The 15,130-nt window shown below is 40.1% G+C and overlaps 1 protein-coding gene across 3 annotated transcripts in view; it reads left to right on the top strand.

Annotated features, from left to right (window-relative positions):
* Nipal2 (NIPA-like domain containing 2) overlaps positions 1 to 15,130 on the top strand; it is a 106,412-nt gene that overhangs the window by 76,228 nt on the left and 15,054 nt on the right. For all 3 annotated transcript variants that reach the window (XM_006520055.4, XM_006520056.4, NM_145469.5), the window contains one exon: positions 2,869 to 2,965. In XM_006520055.4, the coding sequence (XP_006520118.1) occupies positions 2,869 to 2,965 (97 nt within the window). The remainder of the gene's footprint in view (positions 1 to 2,868; positions 2,966 to 15,130) is intronic.

Raw genomic sequence — 15,130 nt, 5'->3', positions numbered from 1 at the left:
TTTGGAAAGGACTTCAGGTATCAAAACCTGAATCACTTTTCTATGAACTCCATAACAATTTGCCACACGCTGGGCAGCTTTAAACAATAGAAATAGATGGCCACATTACTTGCCAGGGCCTCCAGAAAGGAACCTGTCCCTTCCCAGCTCCTGCAGGTCCTTAGTAGTGCTTGGCTCAGGCTTGCCCAGTCAGGGCTTCTGCTTGAGTCATCCAGGCTCACCTCCCATTTCAGGCCCATAGCCTTAACCACAGCTTAAAAAGCCCAGTGACAATGCCATAACGTAAACAAATGTTCTGGGTGTTTAGAACCTGGGCCCCTGGCTGGGTGGCATTAGTCAACATGCCGGAGGCATGACCCTTTAACGTGCCCCACATACACAACAAGCCTCAGTTTCCTCACCCATGAAATGAAGATAGTCACAGTGTCCACCTCCTGAGCATGGAAGGTTGGTGATTTGGTGTAAGGGGTGTGGTGCACACTGGGTTCACAGACCCATCAGCAATGAGGCTTCTCCATGGGGTGCCAGAACCCACGGAGCCACAGGAGGCTAGCACTTCAGAGGAAAGTGTACACAAGAATAGCTGTTGTTCATACTTGAATATTTTCCCTGAGAACTGGGTGACCTCTTGACACATGGTAGAACCCAGTGCCACTATAGGCATTCTGTGGATAATGAGAATTCATGCATTATTTGTTCTGAAGCTACACAGAGAGAATCTGAGAAGGAAAGAAAATCTAGAGCAGGCATGAAGCAAACGTTCCATGCTCCATGTCATGGCAAAGGGCCCTCCATCGCCTGGTAATGATCAGGTGAGAACCGGATCCCTGCACCTGAAGGACACTGGGCTAAAAAGGCCTTCCTGATTTTTTGTTTTGTATTGTTTACTTTGGAGGTTTTTGTTTGTTTACTTGCTTTTTTAACTTTTTTTAAATCTTTTTTTAACCTCTTGCAATTTTTTACATTTATTTTTTATTAGATATTTTCTTTATTTACATTTCAAATGTTATCCCCTTTCCTAGTTTCTCCTCTGAAAATCCCCTACCCCCTCTTCTCCTCCCCCTGCTCCCCAACCCACCCACTTCACCTTCCTAGCCCTGGCATTCCCCTATACTGGGGTGGAGAACCTACAATGTGTGAGTACTCTACTACATGTACACCTGCATGTCAGAAGAGAGCATCAGATCCCTTTATAGATGGTCATGAGCCACCATATGGGTGCTGGGAATTGAACGCAGAACCTCTGGAAGAACAAGTGCTCTTAACTGCTGAGCCATCTCTTCAGCCCCAAGGCCTTCCTATTAAAGGTGGAAGGAGACCGGAACACCCAAAGGTCAGAAATGCAGTCCTTCTGTGCAGATTGGTGGAGGAACATTCTGGGCAAAGCACAGAGCTGTCTGAGAATAACAAAGAAATAGAGGGAGTGATAAAAGAGGAAATGGGGAGAGAGCAAGGAAGAGCAGGAGAGAACAGGGTTGGCACAGAGTGGCCCATCTGTGAGGTCTACAGCAGAAGCTAAACATTATCATCCAGAAGAAATGTGGTCTTTAATGTACAAAGAATAGAAAGCCATAAGAAATCCAAGCAAAAGAATGGCTGAATCTAATGTATATTTCACTCCCTGAATCAATTTGGATGTATCTCATGCATACTTGTTTGTTTGTTTGTTTGTTTTTTTCTCTGAATCTGATTTACTTATTTCTCTTAATGTAATTTGATTTCTACTCATTTTCCTGCATGTTCCTTATAGGTAAATAAGTTCTGGGCTGCTCTCTTAGTGTGGCTTTATTGCTGTGAAGAGGCAACATAACCATGGAAAATGTTATAAAAGAAAACATTTAATTAGAGCTAGCTTACAGTTTCAGAGGTTTAATTCATTGTCATGCCAGAAAACATGATAGCACTCAGGCAGTCATGATACTGGAGAAAGGTACTGCAAGTTCTACAGTCCTGATCCGCAGGCAGCAGAAGGACACTGTGCCACATCAGGTCTGGCTTGAGTGTAGGAGACCTCAACACTGCCTCCACAGTGACACTCCCCCTCCAACAACACTACACTCCATGGGCCACACATTCAAGCACATGATCCTATGGGGCCATTCCTATTCAAACCACCACAGCTGCCAAACAGTAGAAGTTTTGAAAGGTAAGAATGGGGCTGGGTGTGGTGGCGCACGCCATTAATCCCAGCACTTGGGAGGTAGAGGCAGGCAGATTTCTGAGTTCCTGGCCAGGGTGGTCTACAGAGTGAGTTCCTGGACAGCCAGGGCTACACAGAGTAACCCTGTCTCAAAAAAAAAAAAGAAAGAAAGAAAGAAAGAAAGAAAGAAAGAAAGAAAGAAAGAAAGAAAGAAAGAAAAGAAAAAAGAAAAGAGAAGAGGAAAGGAAAGGAAAGGAAAGGAAAGGAAAGGAAAGGAAAGGAAAGGAAAGGAAAGGAAAGGAAAGGAAAGGAAAGAGTAGTCAGACAAAATGGAAGACAACTGCAGCCACGCAAGGAGGCTGGCAGAGGGCAAAGGAGGAGGGAGCTGGGAGCCTCTGCAGTGGGCATGGCTACAGGAGGATTGTCCAGCGTAGCACAGCGTGTCTGCTCAGCACACACAGGGACAGGAAACAGTTGGAGCAATGAGACTGGAGTGGCAGGGAGCCAGGCCTAGCGAGCTGAGCTTGGCGTCACTGGTGGGTAGGTGGTATTCAAGCACTTTGGATGACTGAGGGTCCTGACAGTAGCCTGCATTATAGTTGGCCCTGGGACTCTCAGTCACCCAAACCTTCATGAGAACCACTGCAAATCCAAACATATACTTGGGGCATTTTGTGGACTATGTAGAGAAACTTACTCTTTTTTTTTTAATCTTTTTTAATTTTTAGATTTTAGAAATCCTAGTTTTCTGCATCCTTCTGTATTTCCATAAAAGGAAAGGAATGAAGCACATTGTGGTCCTGCTCACCCTGGTGGCACTCCTTGGTAAGAACCTGTGGTGTGTCCTGTGTCAGAGGACAACCCAGCTCTTTCTTGCTGTTTCTATTTCCAAACTCTGACTCTGAAAAAGAAAGTCTAAATCACACAAAGTATGCTTTGCACATCATTTCTCAATTTGTACATATTTAGTTCTTTTAAAAATATATTTAAGTTTTTTGTCTGTTGGTATTTTTTTCTCCCAGAGGATTTGAAGTTTTTTTTTTAAGAGAATAATTGAAAATATTAAAAGGGACTAATGAACTTAATTTGGGTACAAGCTTGCTTAACAATGTCTGTCATGTTTACATTTTTAAACTTAAATATGGTTAAATTGAAACATAAGGATGAAGAGCATGAGTTTCTTAAACACGAGTTCCTTCATTCTTGGTTACTTTTTGTCCCAGCATCTCCTGGTAGGATCAGGACGTGAAGCTTAGATAACAACTGTGTTTAATGTTTTCCTTTCCCCCTCTTCTCACATCTCTCTCTTGACCTTTCTCACATGTTTATACCAACACAGGAGAGCTCCCTACACATTCTGAGTAATTTTCTTTTAATACTTTATTTAGAACTCTTCTTTGCCATAAGAGGCAAGACTTAATTGCACTGACACTGTTGGATAAGCTGCGCCTCACCACAAAAATGGCCAAGTTCTCCCTGTTCCACCTCACCCCTTTGCCCTCTCCTTGGGGGTGGAGGATTTGTGTTAAGAACAGTTGCTTTTGGAAACAAATGCACCCTGCACAAAACACAACCTGCAGGGGCTTTGGTGATTAAGAAAAACAAAAACAAAAACAGATGGGGGACCTTATATTTGTTTCTTTTCAAACTACCAGGCAGGGAGACTAGAAGCAAACATAACAGAATTAAGGTCATATATGTCAGCTCTGTATGTAAGGGTTTTTAAAGTTTTTTAAAAGTTTTGAAGAAGAGAAACTCTCAGATTAATCTCAAAATGGCTCTGAATTGGATTCAGTCCATGTGCATGGGTACAGACAGCTCTGTGTGAGTTATTGAAATAGCCACACACACATGCCTGCTTCCTTCCAATGCCCCCTCCTTCCTAGGTGTCTACACCTACCATAGTTAGCACTCAGTACTAAAGCAGGAACCTCCCTTAGGATCATCTACCTATGTGATCCGCCTGCAGATATGAAATGCATTGAACACTTATACATATATCTTTACCAAGAGCTGGGTAATTTATGCCTGAAGTAGAAAGAATGCAGGTATCATGGTTTACTAAGTTAGAAACGAGGCAGATAATAATAAATGTAGCAAGCAAGATTATTCTGATAAGAAGATGTATGGTTTAGCTGAGTGTGGTGGTGTACATCTTTAATCCTAGCTCTCAGAAGGCAGAGGCAGGTGGATCTCTATGAGTCCAAAGCCAGACTGGTGTATATAATGAGTCCCAGAATAGCCAGGAATACGTAGTGAAACCCTGTTCCAAAAAAAAAAAAAAAGTCTAGTCAAACGAGTATCATATCTAATATGCTATGGGGAAATCTCAGAAATCTACATTAATAGAGAGGTAAGAGGAGGAGGGGGAGACTTGTCTCTGCTCTTGGAAGATAAAAAGACATAAGAATGTTTTTAAAAGGTGTTTTTTTTTTAATTAGGTATTTTCCTCGTTTATATTTTCAATGCTATCCCAAAAGTCCCCCATACCCATCCACCCACAATCCCCTACCCACCCACTCCCCCTTTTTGGCCCTGGGGTTCCCCTGTACTGGGGCATATAAAGTTTGCAAGTCCAATGGGCCTCTCTTTGCAGTGATGGCCGACTAGGCCATCTTTTGATACATAAGAGCTCCAGGGTACTGGTTAGTTCATATTGTTGTTCCACCTATAGGGTTGCAGTTCCCTTTAGCTACTTGGGTAATTTCTCTAGCTCCTCCATTGGGGGCCGTATGATCCATCCAATAGCTGACTGTGAGCATCCACTTCTGTGTTTGCTAGGCCCCGGCATAGTCTCACAAGAGACAGCTATATCTGGGTCCTTTCAGCAAAATCTTGCTAGTGTATGCAATGGTGTCAGCGTTTGGAAGCTGATTATGGGATGGATCCCTGCATATGGCAATCACTAGATGGTCCATCCTTTCGTCACAGCTCCAAATTTTGTCTCTGTAACTCCTTCCCTGGGTGTTTTGTTCCCATTTCTAAGAAGGGGCAGGAACTCGGCAGATGATCCCAAGGTCCCCAGAGGAATCTCCATACAGCAGGCGCCCTAGCACACCCAGGATCTTAGGATCACTGAGTAGAGTTGGCCTCCAGAGAGGGCTCTGACCCTGGGGCTCAGGTGAGAGTGCCATCTTGTATCCCCGTCTCTCAGAGACCAGTCGGAGCAGGAGAGCACGTGGGCCACAGGAGCAACAGAGCTTCTTGAACAGGGGCCCTTCAGGCCTTCATCTTCAGCTAAGAGGTGGGTTTGAACTGCAGACCTCTGTGGACCTTGCCTGCAAGAGGAGAGCTTGCCTGCAGAGAGTGATCTAAACACTGGGACTCAGGAGAGAGTTGGAGTCTAAGGAATGCTGACAGAGGCTAACAGAATAGCAGGAGGAACAAGTTCCTGCCAGAAACAGCTAGAACATCTAACACCAGAGATTACCAGATGGCAAAAGGCAGATGTAAGAATCTTACTAACAAAAACCAAGACCATTCAGCATCATCAGAACCCAGTACGCCCACCACAGTGAGTCCTAGATAACCCAACATACTCGAAAAGCAAGATTCAGATTTAAAATCATATTTCATGATGCTGATAGAGGATTTTAAGAGGGGCATTAATAACTCACTTAAAGAAATACAGGAGAACAATGATAAACAGGTAGAAGCCATTAAAGAAGCACAAAAATCCCTCAAAGAATTACAGGAAAACACTGCTAAACAGGTAGAAAACCTTAAAGAAGAAACACAAAAATTCCTCAAAGAATTACAGAAAAACACAACCCAACAGGTGATGGAATTGAACAAAACCATCCAAGATCTAAAAATGGAAGTAGAAACAATGAAGAAATCACAAAGGGAAACAACTCTGGAGATAGAAACCCTAGGAAAGAAATCAGGAACCATAGATGCAAACATCAGCAATAGAATACAAGAGATGGAAGAGAGAATCTCAGGTGCTGAAAATTCCAAAGAAAACATGGACACAACAATCAAAGAAAATGCAAAATGCAAAAAAAAAAGATCCTAACTCAAAACATCCAGGAAATCTAGGACACAATGAGAAGAGCATATCTAAGGATAATAGGTATAGATGAGAATGAAGATTTTCAACTTAAAGGGCCAGTAAATATCTTCAACAAAAGTATAGAAGAAAATTTCCCTAACCTAAAGAGAGAGATGCCCATGAACATACAAGAAGCCTACAGAACTCCAAATAGACTGGACCAGAAAAGAAATTCCTTCTGACACATAATAATCAGGACAGCAAATGCACTGAACAAAGAATATTAAAAGCAGTAAGGGAAAAAGGTCAAGTAATACATAAAGACAGACCTACTAGAATTACACCAGACTTCTCACCAGAGACTATGAAAGCCAGAAGATCCTGGACAGATGTCATACAGACCCTAAGAGAACACAAATGCCAGCCCAGGCTACTATACCCAACAAAACTCTCAATTACTATAGATAGAGAAACCAAAGTATTACATGATAAAACCAAATTCACACACTATCTTTCCATGAATCCAGCCCTTCAAAAGATAATAACGGGAAAACACCAATACAAGGAAGGAAATTATGCCCTAAAAAAGGCAAGAAAGTAATCCTTCAACAAACCTAAAAGAAGACAGCCAAAGAACAGAATCCCAACTCTAATAAAAAAAAAAAAATAGCAGGAAGCAACAATTACTTTTCCTTAATGTCTTAATATCAATGGATTCAATTCCCCAATAAAAAGACATAGACTAACAGACTGGCTACACAAACAAGACTCAACATTTTGCTGCTTACAGGAAACCCACGTCAGGGAAAAAGACAGACACTACCTCAGAGTGAAAGTCTGGAAAACTATTTTCCAAGCAAATGGTCCAAAGAAACAATGGAGTAGCCATTCTAATTTCAAATAAAATTGACTTCCGGCCCAGAGTTATCAAAAAAGACAAGGAGGGGCACTTCATATTCATCATAGGTAAAATCTTCCAAGATGAACTCTCAATTCTGAATATCTATGTTCCAAATGCAAGGTAATCTGCATTCATTAAGGAAACTCTAGTAAAGCTCAAAGCACACAATGCACCTCACACAATAATAGTGGGAGACTTCAAAACCCCACTGTCATCAATGGACAGATTCTGGAAACAGAAACTAAACAGAGACACAGTGAAACTAATAGAAGTTATGAAACAAATGGATTTAACAGATATCTACAGAACATTTTATCCTAAAACAAAAGGATGTACCTTTTCTCAGCACCTCATGGTACCTTCTCCAAAATTGACCATATGATTGGTCACGAAACAGGCCTCAACAGATACAAAAATATTGAAATTATCCCATGCATCCTATCAGATCACCACAGACTAAGGCTGATCTTCAATAACAACATAAATAATGGAAAGCCAACATTCACATGGGAGCTAAACAACACTCTACTCAATGATAATTTGGTCAAGGAAGAAATAAAGAAAAAGATTAAAGACTCTTTAGAGTTTAATGAAAATGAAGCCATAACATACCCAAACTTATGGGACACAATGAAAGCAGTCCTACGGGGAAAACTCATAGCTCTGAGTGCTGCCAAAAAGAAACTAGAGAGAGCACATACTAGCAGCTTGACAGCACACCTAAAAGCACTAGAACAAAAGGAAGCAAATTCACCCAAGAGGAGTAGATGGCAGGAAACAATAAAACTCAGGGCTGAAATCAACCAAGTGGAAACAAAAAGAACTATTCAAAGAATCAATCAAACCAGGAGCTGGTTCTTTGAGAAAATCAACAAGATAGATTAAACCCTTAGCCAGACTAACTAGAGGGCACAGAGACAGTGTCCTAATTAACAAAATCGAAAGAAAAAGGAGATATAACAACAGAACCTGAGGAAATCCAAAACATCACCAGATCCTACTACAAAAGGCTATACTCAACAAAACTGGAAAACCTGGATGAAATGGACAATTTCCTAGACAGATACCAGGTACCAAAGTTAAATCAGGATTAGGTTAATGATCTAAACAGTCCTCTATCCCCTAAAGAAATAGAAGCAGTCATTAATGGTCTCCCAACCAAAAAAAGCCCAGGACCAGATGGGTGTAGTGCAGAGTTCTATCAGACCTTCAAAGAAGACCTAATTCCAATTCTCCTCAAACTATTCCACAAAATAAAAACAGAAGGTACTCAACCCAATTCATTCTATGAAGCCACAATTACTCTGATACCTAAACCACATACAGACCCAACAAAGAAATAGAATTTCAGACCAATTTCACTTATGAATATCGATGCAAAAATACTCAATAAAATTCTCACTAAGCAAATCCAAGAACACATCAAAACAATAATCCATCATGACCAAGTAGGCTTCATTCCAGGGATGCAGGGATGGTTTAATATCCGGAAATCCGTCAATGTAATCACTATATAAATAAACTCAAAGACAAAAACCACATGATCATCTCATTAGATGCTGAGAAAGCATGTGATAAAATCCAACACCCCTTCATGATAAAAGTCTTGGAAAGATCAGGAATTCAAGGCCCATACCTAAACATAATAAAAGCAATCTACAGCAAACCAATAGCCAACATCAAACTAAATGGTAAGAAGCTGGAAGCAATCCCACTAAAATCAGGGACTAGACAAGGCTGCCCACTTTCTCACTACCTAGTCAATATAGTACTTGAAGTCCTGGCCAGAGCAATTAGACCACAAAAGGAGGTCAAGGGGATACAAATTGGAAAGGAAGAAATCAAAATATCACTATTTGCAGATGATATGATAGTATATATAAGTGACCCTAAAAATTCCACCAGAGAACTTTTAAAGCTGATAAACAGCTTCAGTGAAGTAGCTGGATATAAAATTAACTCAAACACATCAATGGCCTTTCTCTACACAAAGGATAAACAGGCTGAGAAAGAAATTAGGGAAACAACACCCTTCACAATAGTCACAAATTATATAAAATACCTTGGTGTGACTCTAACTAAAGAAGTGAAAGATCTGTATGATAAGAACTTCAAGTCTCTGAAGAAAGAAATCAAAGAAGATCTCAGAAGATAGAAAGATCTCCCATGCTCATGGATCGGCAGGATCAATATAGTAAAAATGACTATCTTGCCGAAAGCAATCTATAGATTCAGTGTAATCCCCATCAAAATTCCAACTCAATTCTTCACTGAGTTAGAAAGGGCAATTTGCAAATTCATTTGGAAAAACAAAAAACCTAGGATAGCAAAAACTCTTCTCAACAATAAAGGACCTCTGGTGGAATCACCATGTCTGACCTCAAGCTGTACTACAGAGCAATTGTTATACAAACTCCATGGTACTGGTACAGTGACAGACAGGTAGATCAATGGAATGGAAATGAAGACCCAGAAATGAACCCACACACGTATGGTCACTTGATCTTTGACAAAGGAGCTAAAACTATCCAGTGGAAAAAAGACAGCATTTTCAACAAATGGTGCTGGCACAACTCGTGGTTAGCGTGTAAAAATACACAAATTGATCCATTCTTATCTCCTTGTACAAAGCTCAAGTCTAAGTGGATCAAGGAACTCCACATAAAACCAGAGACACTGAAACTTATAGAGGAGAAAGTGGAGAAAAGCCTCGAAGATATGGGCACAAGGGAAAAATTCCTGAACAGAACAGTAATGGCTTGTGCTGTAACATCGAGTATCGACAAATGGGACCTCATAAAATTGCAAAGCTTCTATAAGGCAAAAGACACTGTCAACAAGATAAAAAGGCCACCAACAGATTGGGAAAGGATCTTTACCAATCCTAAATCTTATAGGGGACTAATATCTAATATATACCAAAGAACTCAAGAAGCTAGACTCCAGAAAAATCAAATAACCCCATTAAAAAATGAGGTACAGAGCTAAACAAAGAATTCTCAACTGAGGCATACTGAATGGCTGAGAAGCACCTGAAAAAATGTTCAACATCTTTAATCATCAGGGAAATGCAAATCAAAACAACCCTGAGATTCCACCTCATACCAGTCAGAATGGCTAAGATCAAAATCTCAGGTGACAGCAGATGCTGCCAAGGATGTGGTGAAAGAAGAACACTCCTCCATTGCTGGTGGGATTGCAAGCTTGTACAACCACACTGGAAATCAGTTTGGCGGTTCCTCAGAAAATTGGACATAGTACTACCAGAGGACCTAGCAATACCTCTCCTGGTCATATACCCAGAAGATGTTCCAACTTGTAATAAGGACACATGCTCCACTATGTTCATAACAGCCTTATTTATACTAGTCAGAAGCTGGAAAGAACTCAGATGTCCCTCATCAGAGGAATGGATACAGAATATGTGATACATTTACACCATGAAGTATTACTCAGCTATTAAAAACAATGAATTAATGAAATTCTTAGGCAAATGGATGGATCTGGAGGATATCATCCTGAGTGAGGTAATCCAATCACAAAAGAACACACATGATATGCACTCACTGATAACTGGATATTAGCCCAGAAACTTAGAATACCCAAGATACAATTTGCAAAACACATGAAACTCAAGAAGAAGGAAGACCAAAGTGTGGATACTTCACTCCTCCTTAGAATGGGGAACAAAATACCCATGGAGGAAGTTACAGAGAGAAAGTTTGGAGCTGAGATGGAAGGAAGGACCATCCAGAGACTGCCCCACCTGGGGATCCATTCCATAAACAGCCACCAAACCCAGACACTATTGAATATGCCAGCAAGATTTTGCTGACAGGATCCTGATATAGCTGTCTCTTGTGAGGCTATGCCAATGCCTGGCAAATACAGAAGTGGGTGCTCACAGTCATCTATTGGATGGAACACAGGGCCCCCAATTAAGGAGCTAGAGAAAGTACCCAAGGAGCTGAAGGGGTCTGCAGCCCTATAGGTGGAACAACATTATGAACTAACCAGTACCCCCAGAGCTTGTGTCTCTTGCTTCATATGTTGCAGAAGTTGGCCATCATTGGGAGGAGAAGCCCTTGGTCTTGTGAAGATTATATGCCCCAGTACAGGGGAATATCAGGGCCAGGAAGCAGGAGTGGGTGGGCTGGAGAGCAGGGCAGAGGAAAGGTATAGGGGTCTTTCTGGATAGCATTTGAAATATAAATGAAGATAATATCTAATAAAAAAGGTTTGAAACAGACCGTGCAATAATTGAATTCTTATCTCTCTTATCCCCTGAGATCAGAACCCCTTCTTTCCTCTGGTTGATGTTGTTTACAAATGTAGATTCTATAATTGGTCCTTGATAAATTCCAGAAAGTTGAATAGTACAAATCGCATTCCCAGTGAGATAAAAACAGAAAATTATTACAAAGCTAGATACCTATGGAAGCCTATACCTGTAAGAATTAATAGTTCTGCAGCTGTAAGCACCAGGTGCCAATCCAGCTTTCGTTGCAGCACATAGATTCCAGATCATTGTGAAAATAGTCAATGGCTTTAAATGTAGATCAACTAGAGTCAGCTCAAGAAGTAGTTTTAAGAAGGAGTAAAGCAGTAAACATTGTAACAGAAAAGAAAGATGCATCTGAGTAAAATAAAGGCAAACTTTAATGAAATAGAAAACATAAAAGCAGACTAAGAATAAACCTAGGAAGCAGCTCTTCAAATACAACAAATAAAATTCTTCTTAGGAAAAACATCACAAACATTAAAAATATATAGGAGAGGTAAAAGGGCAGAAATACAGATAAACATATGAATGTATATTTAGTAGCGCATAAACAAATACCTTAGTTTTTTTTCTATCTAATACTTAACTCTTTTTTGTTAACTATGAAAGAGAGTAAAAAGGTTATTTGCAAACCAGGCCCTAAGGAAGTTGATCTCAACAGTGCCAAGGCCATGTCCTCACACCTCACACCCTCACACCTGACATGGTTCTGACATTGGGACCATGTGGACATAGGAAGAAGTCTTTCACTTTTAAAACATGGCCAGACAATGCAGACCTCCAAATCTGAAAAAAATTACATATATATATATATATATATATGTCACAAATAGAAAATACTATAAACTAATTTCTCTGCCTAATATTGATACAAGAGTCCTAAATGAAGTCAGCCCCAGAAGAAGCTGTGCCTATGAGCATGTAGTCTGATGAAGGTGGATTATCTCCTTTGTGCTGTGTAAAATATTTTCACTTGCTTTCCACTTCTGTGTTTAATGTGTTGCTGGAGCTAAGCTTCCTTGTCAAATTAATCCCACGAAGATGCAAAAGGTGCGTTTTATTTGTGTTATGTTTACCTAGAAGCAAGTCCAGTGAGTATTCAAACATCTGAGTAAACTAAGAAACCATAATTCTGTGAGAAATCCATTCTAGGAGCCAGGGAGATGCTTCAGCAGGGAAGGGCACTTGCTGCCAAGTCTCATGACCTGAGTTTAATCCCTGGGACTATATGGTAGAAGGAGAGAACCACTCCTACAGGTGTTCTCTGGTCTTCACATGGCATACACATACACATATATATTTTTTTGAGATCAAGTTTATATTTAAAAAAGAAACCCATTATCTTTTGTTGTAATATCAAAATATAAAGACATATACATATAAAAATGTTATAATGGAACCCATTGCTTTATAAACTAACTTTAAAATTGCTAAAATAAGTAAAATTAATTTATTTTGATGAGAAAAAAACAATATATTTTATCATGTTTATGAGTCAAAAGGGAGCTTTTGAGATTGTTGGTTGAGTTGCACAAACTTTGCGTTACCAGCGTGCTCTGGGGCTCTAGTGTACAACACAACAACTGTAGTTAACGTGATATTCTGTACTCAAAGTTTTCTGAGAGTAAGTTCTCACCATATACACATGAAAGAATAACTGTATACAATGAAGGACACATTGAACAACCTGAATCTGATAACCATCTCATAACACATGTGAAGATCAAATTGTCATGCTGTATTCCTAAATACATGAAATGCTATTTTTCAATGATACTGCAATAAGCTAGAAGAATAAATAAGAAAGTATTATATACTTATCTCGATGTATCTCAAAGGCACCTTAAAATTTAATATCTATTCCTGCTTTAAAGAACTGGGCAGTGAAATACCAAAAGGTTATTTCATTAAAGTAACAACGGAGAAGACAGCGTCTATGCATGTCTTAATGTCTGGGCATTCTACAGTCATCACTAGTGACTTCTACAAGAAAACAAAATAGTTATGGAAGTCATGGGCAGATTTGAAACTTTTAAGTGTTGTATAAAGTGAAAAAGTCGCACAGACTATACTTCCCTGCACATGAAGGACATGAAGGACTAGACAGATGGACTAGACAGATGGCCCAGTGCTTAAGAGCACAAAGCTGTTCTTCCAGAAGACCTGGATTTGAGTCCCAACACCCACATAGTGGCCCACAACCATTTTTGAGGGAATTCTTATCAGGCATCAGTCATGTAAGTGGTACACAGACATACATGCATGCAAAATACCTAGACACAGAAAATTAGAATTAACAAAATTAGAAAGCACCATGAGGCAAGTGAGAGAGAGTGGAAGTGTGTGGGTAGTTCTGTCTTCACTGTACTTCAGATATGGGGCAGGGGAGTCAATAGTTCAAGGCCACACTCAGCTTCAGCTTGAGCCAGCCTGAACTATGTAAGACCCTAGTCAAAAAAAAAAAATTGTTTAAGAAAAGGAGAAAAGAAAAGGAGAGAAAAAAAGGGGAAGAAGAGAAGGGAAGGGGAAATAGGAGGGCTTCCAATAAGTAGATATCTTTGCCTATACCCGGTAATATAATTTCTTTATACACATGCAAACAGAGAGAGAGACAGAGACAGAAAAAGAGACAGAGAGAATTTTCTGAAAGTATTTTTTCTCATATAATAATCCTAATTATGGTTTCCCCTCCATCTCCTCCTCCCAGTTCTTCCCCTCCCCTCCTCCCTTCTAGATCCACCCTCTTTCTGTCTCTCATTAGAAAACAAACAGACTTCTAAAGATTAATAATGAAATAGCACAGAAGTTAGCACATTGTGATTAGGAAAAATAAACAGAGGGAAAAGAGCTCGAGAGTAAGCACAAGAAAGTGAGACCCACTCATTGGCACACTCAGGAGCCCCACAAAATACTAAACCAGAAGCCATAATATACATGGACAGGGCCTGGTGCAAGCCATCATAGGCCCTATGCACGTTTCCTCAGTCTCTGTGAGTTCATATATGTGTTGACCCTGTTGATTTACAGGGCCTTGCTTTCTTGGTGTCCTCCATCTCCCCAACCCCATGTCTTACACTCTCTGGCTCCTCTTTCACAGTGTTCTCTGAGCCCCGAGGAGAGGGATTTGATAGACATCTCGTTTAGGGCTGAGTATCCAAAGTCTCTCCGTCTCTGCATAATATCTAGTTGTGGGTCTCTGTATTTGTTCCCATCTGTTACTGGAGGAAGCTCCTCTGATGACGACTGAGTAATACACTGACCCATGAGTAGGGTAGAATGTCCTTAGGAGTCATTTTCATGGCTAACTCTATTTTAGACCAGTAGCATTTGACTTTTCCCTAGGTCTATGGGCTATCTATTCTCAGGTTCTTATTTACCCAAGCAGTGTTGAGTATGGATTCCATCTCTTGAAGTGGGCCTTAAATCAAATCAGATATTGGTTAGTTACTCCCACAAGCTTTGTGCCCCATTGCCCTACCATATCTTGCAAGTTGGGATGTAATCTAATCTGAGGACTGGAAACTTCATTTGGTGACAAGAAATGGCCTCTGTCTCCCCCACTACTTGGTGATTTCATTTTGATCGTCTTCATATATGTATATATTTTAGAAAGCTCCTACTGTATTAGGTTTCCATACTACCTCAAGTACTCCTAATTTTAGATACTTTAATTGTAAATTGATAATGTATAACTATATAAGGTTATGGGATAAAGGGACATTATGACTTTTGAACACTGTTATAATGATCACCTCGAGACAGTAAACATAACCTAAACATTGGCATTGTGTGTATGTTTAGATCATTTAAATT

Source organism: Mus musculus, chromosome 15 (assembly GCF_000001635.26).
Source record: "Mus musculus strain C57BL/6J chromosome 15, GRCm38.p6 C57BL/6J".
Classification (NCBI taxonomy): Eukaryota; Metazoa; Chordata; class Mammalia; order Rodentia; family Muridae; genus Mus; species Mus musculus.
This window is presented reverse-complemented; position numbering and strand designations above follow the sequence as displayed.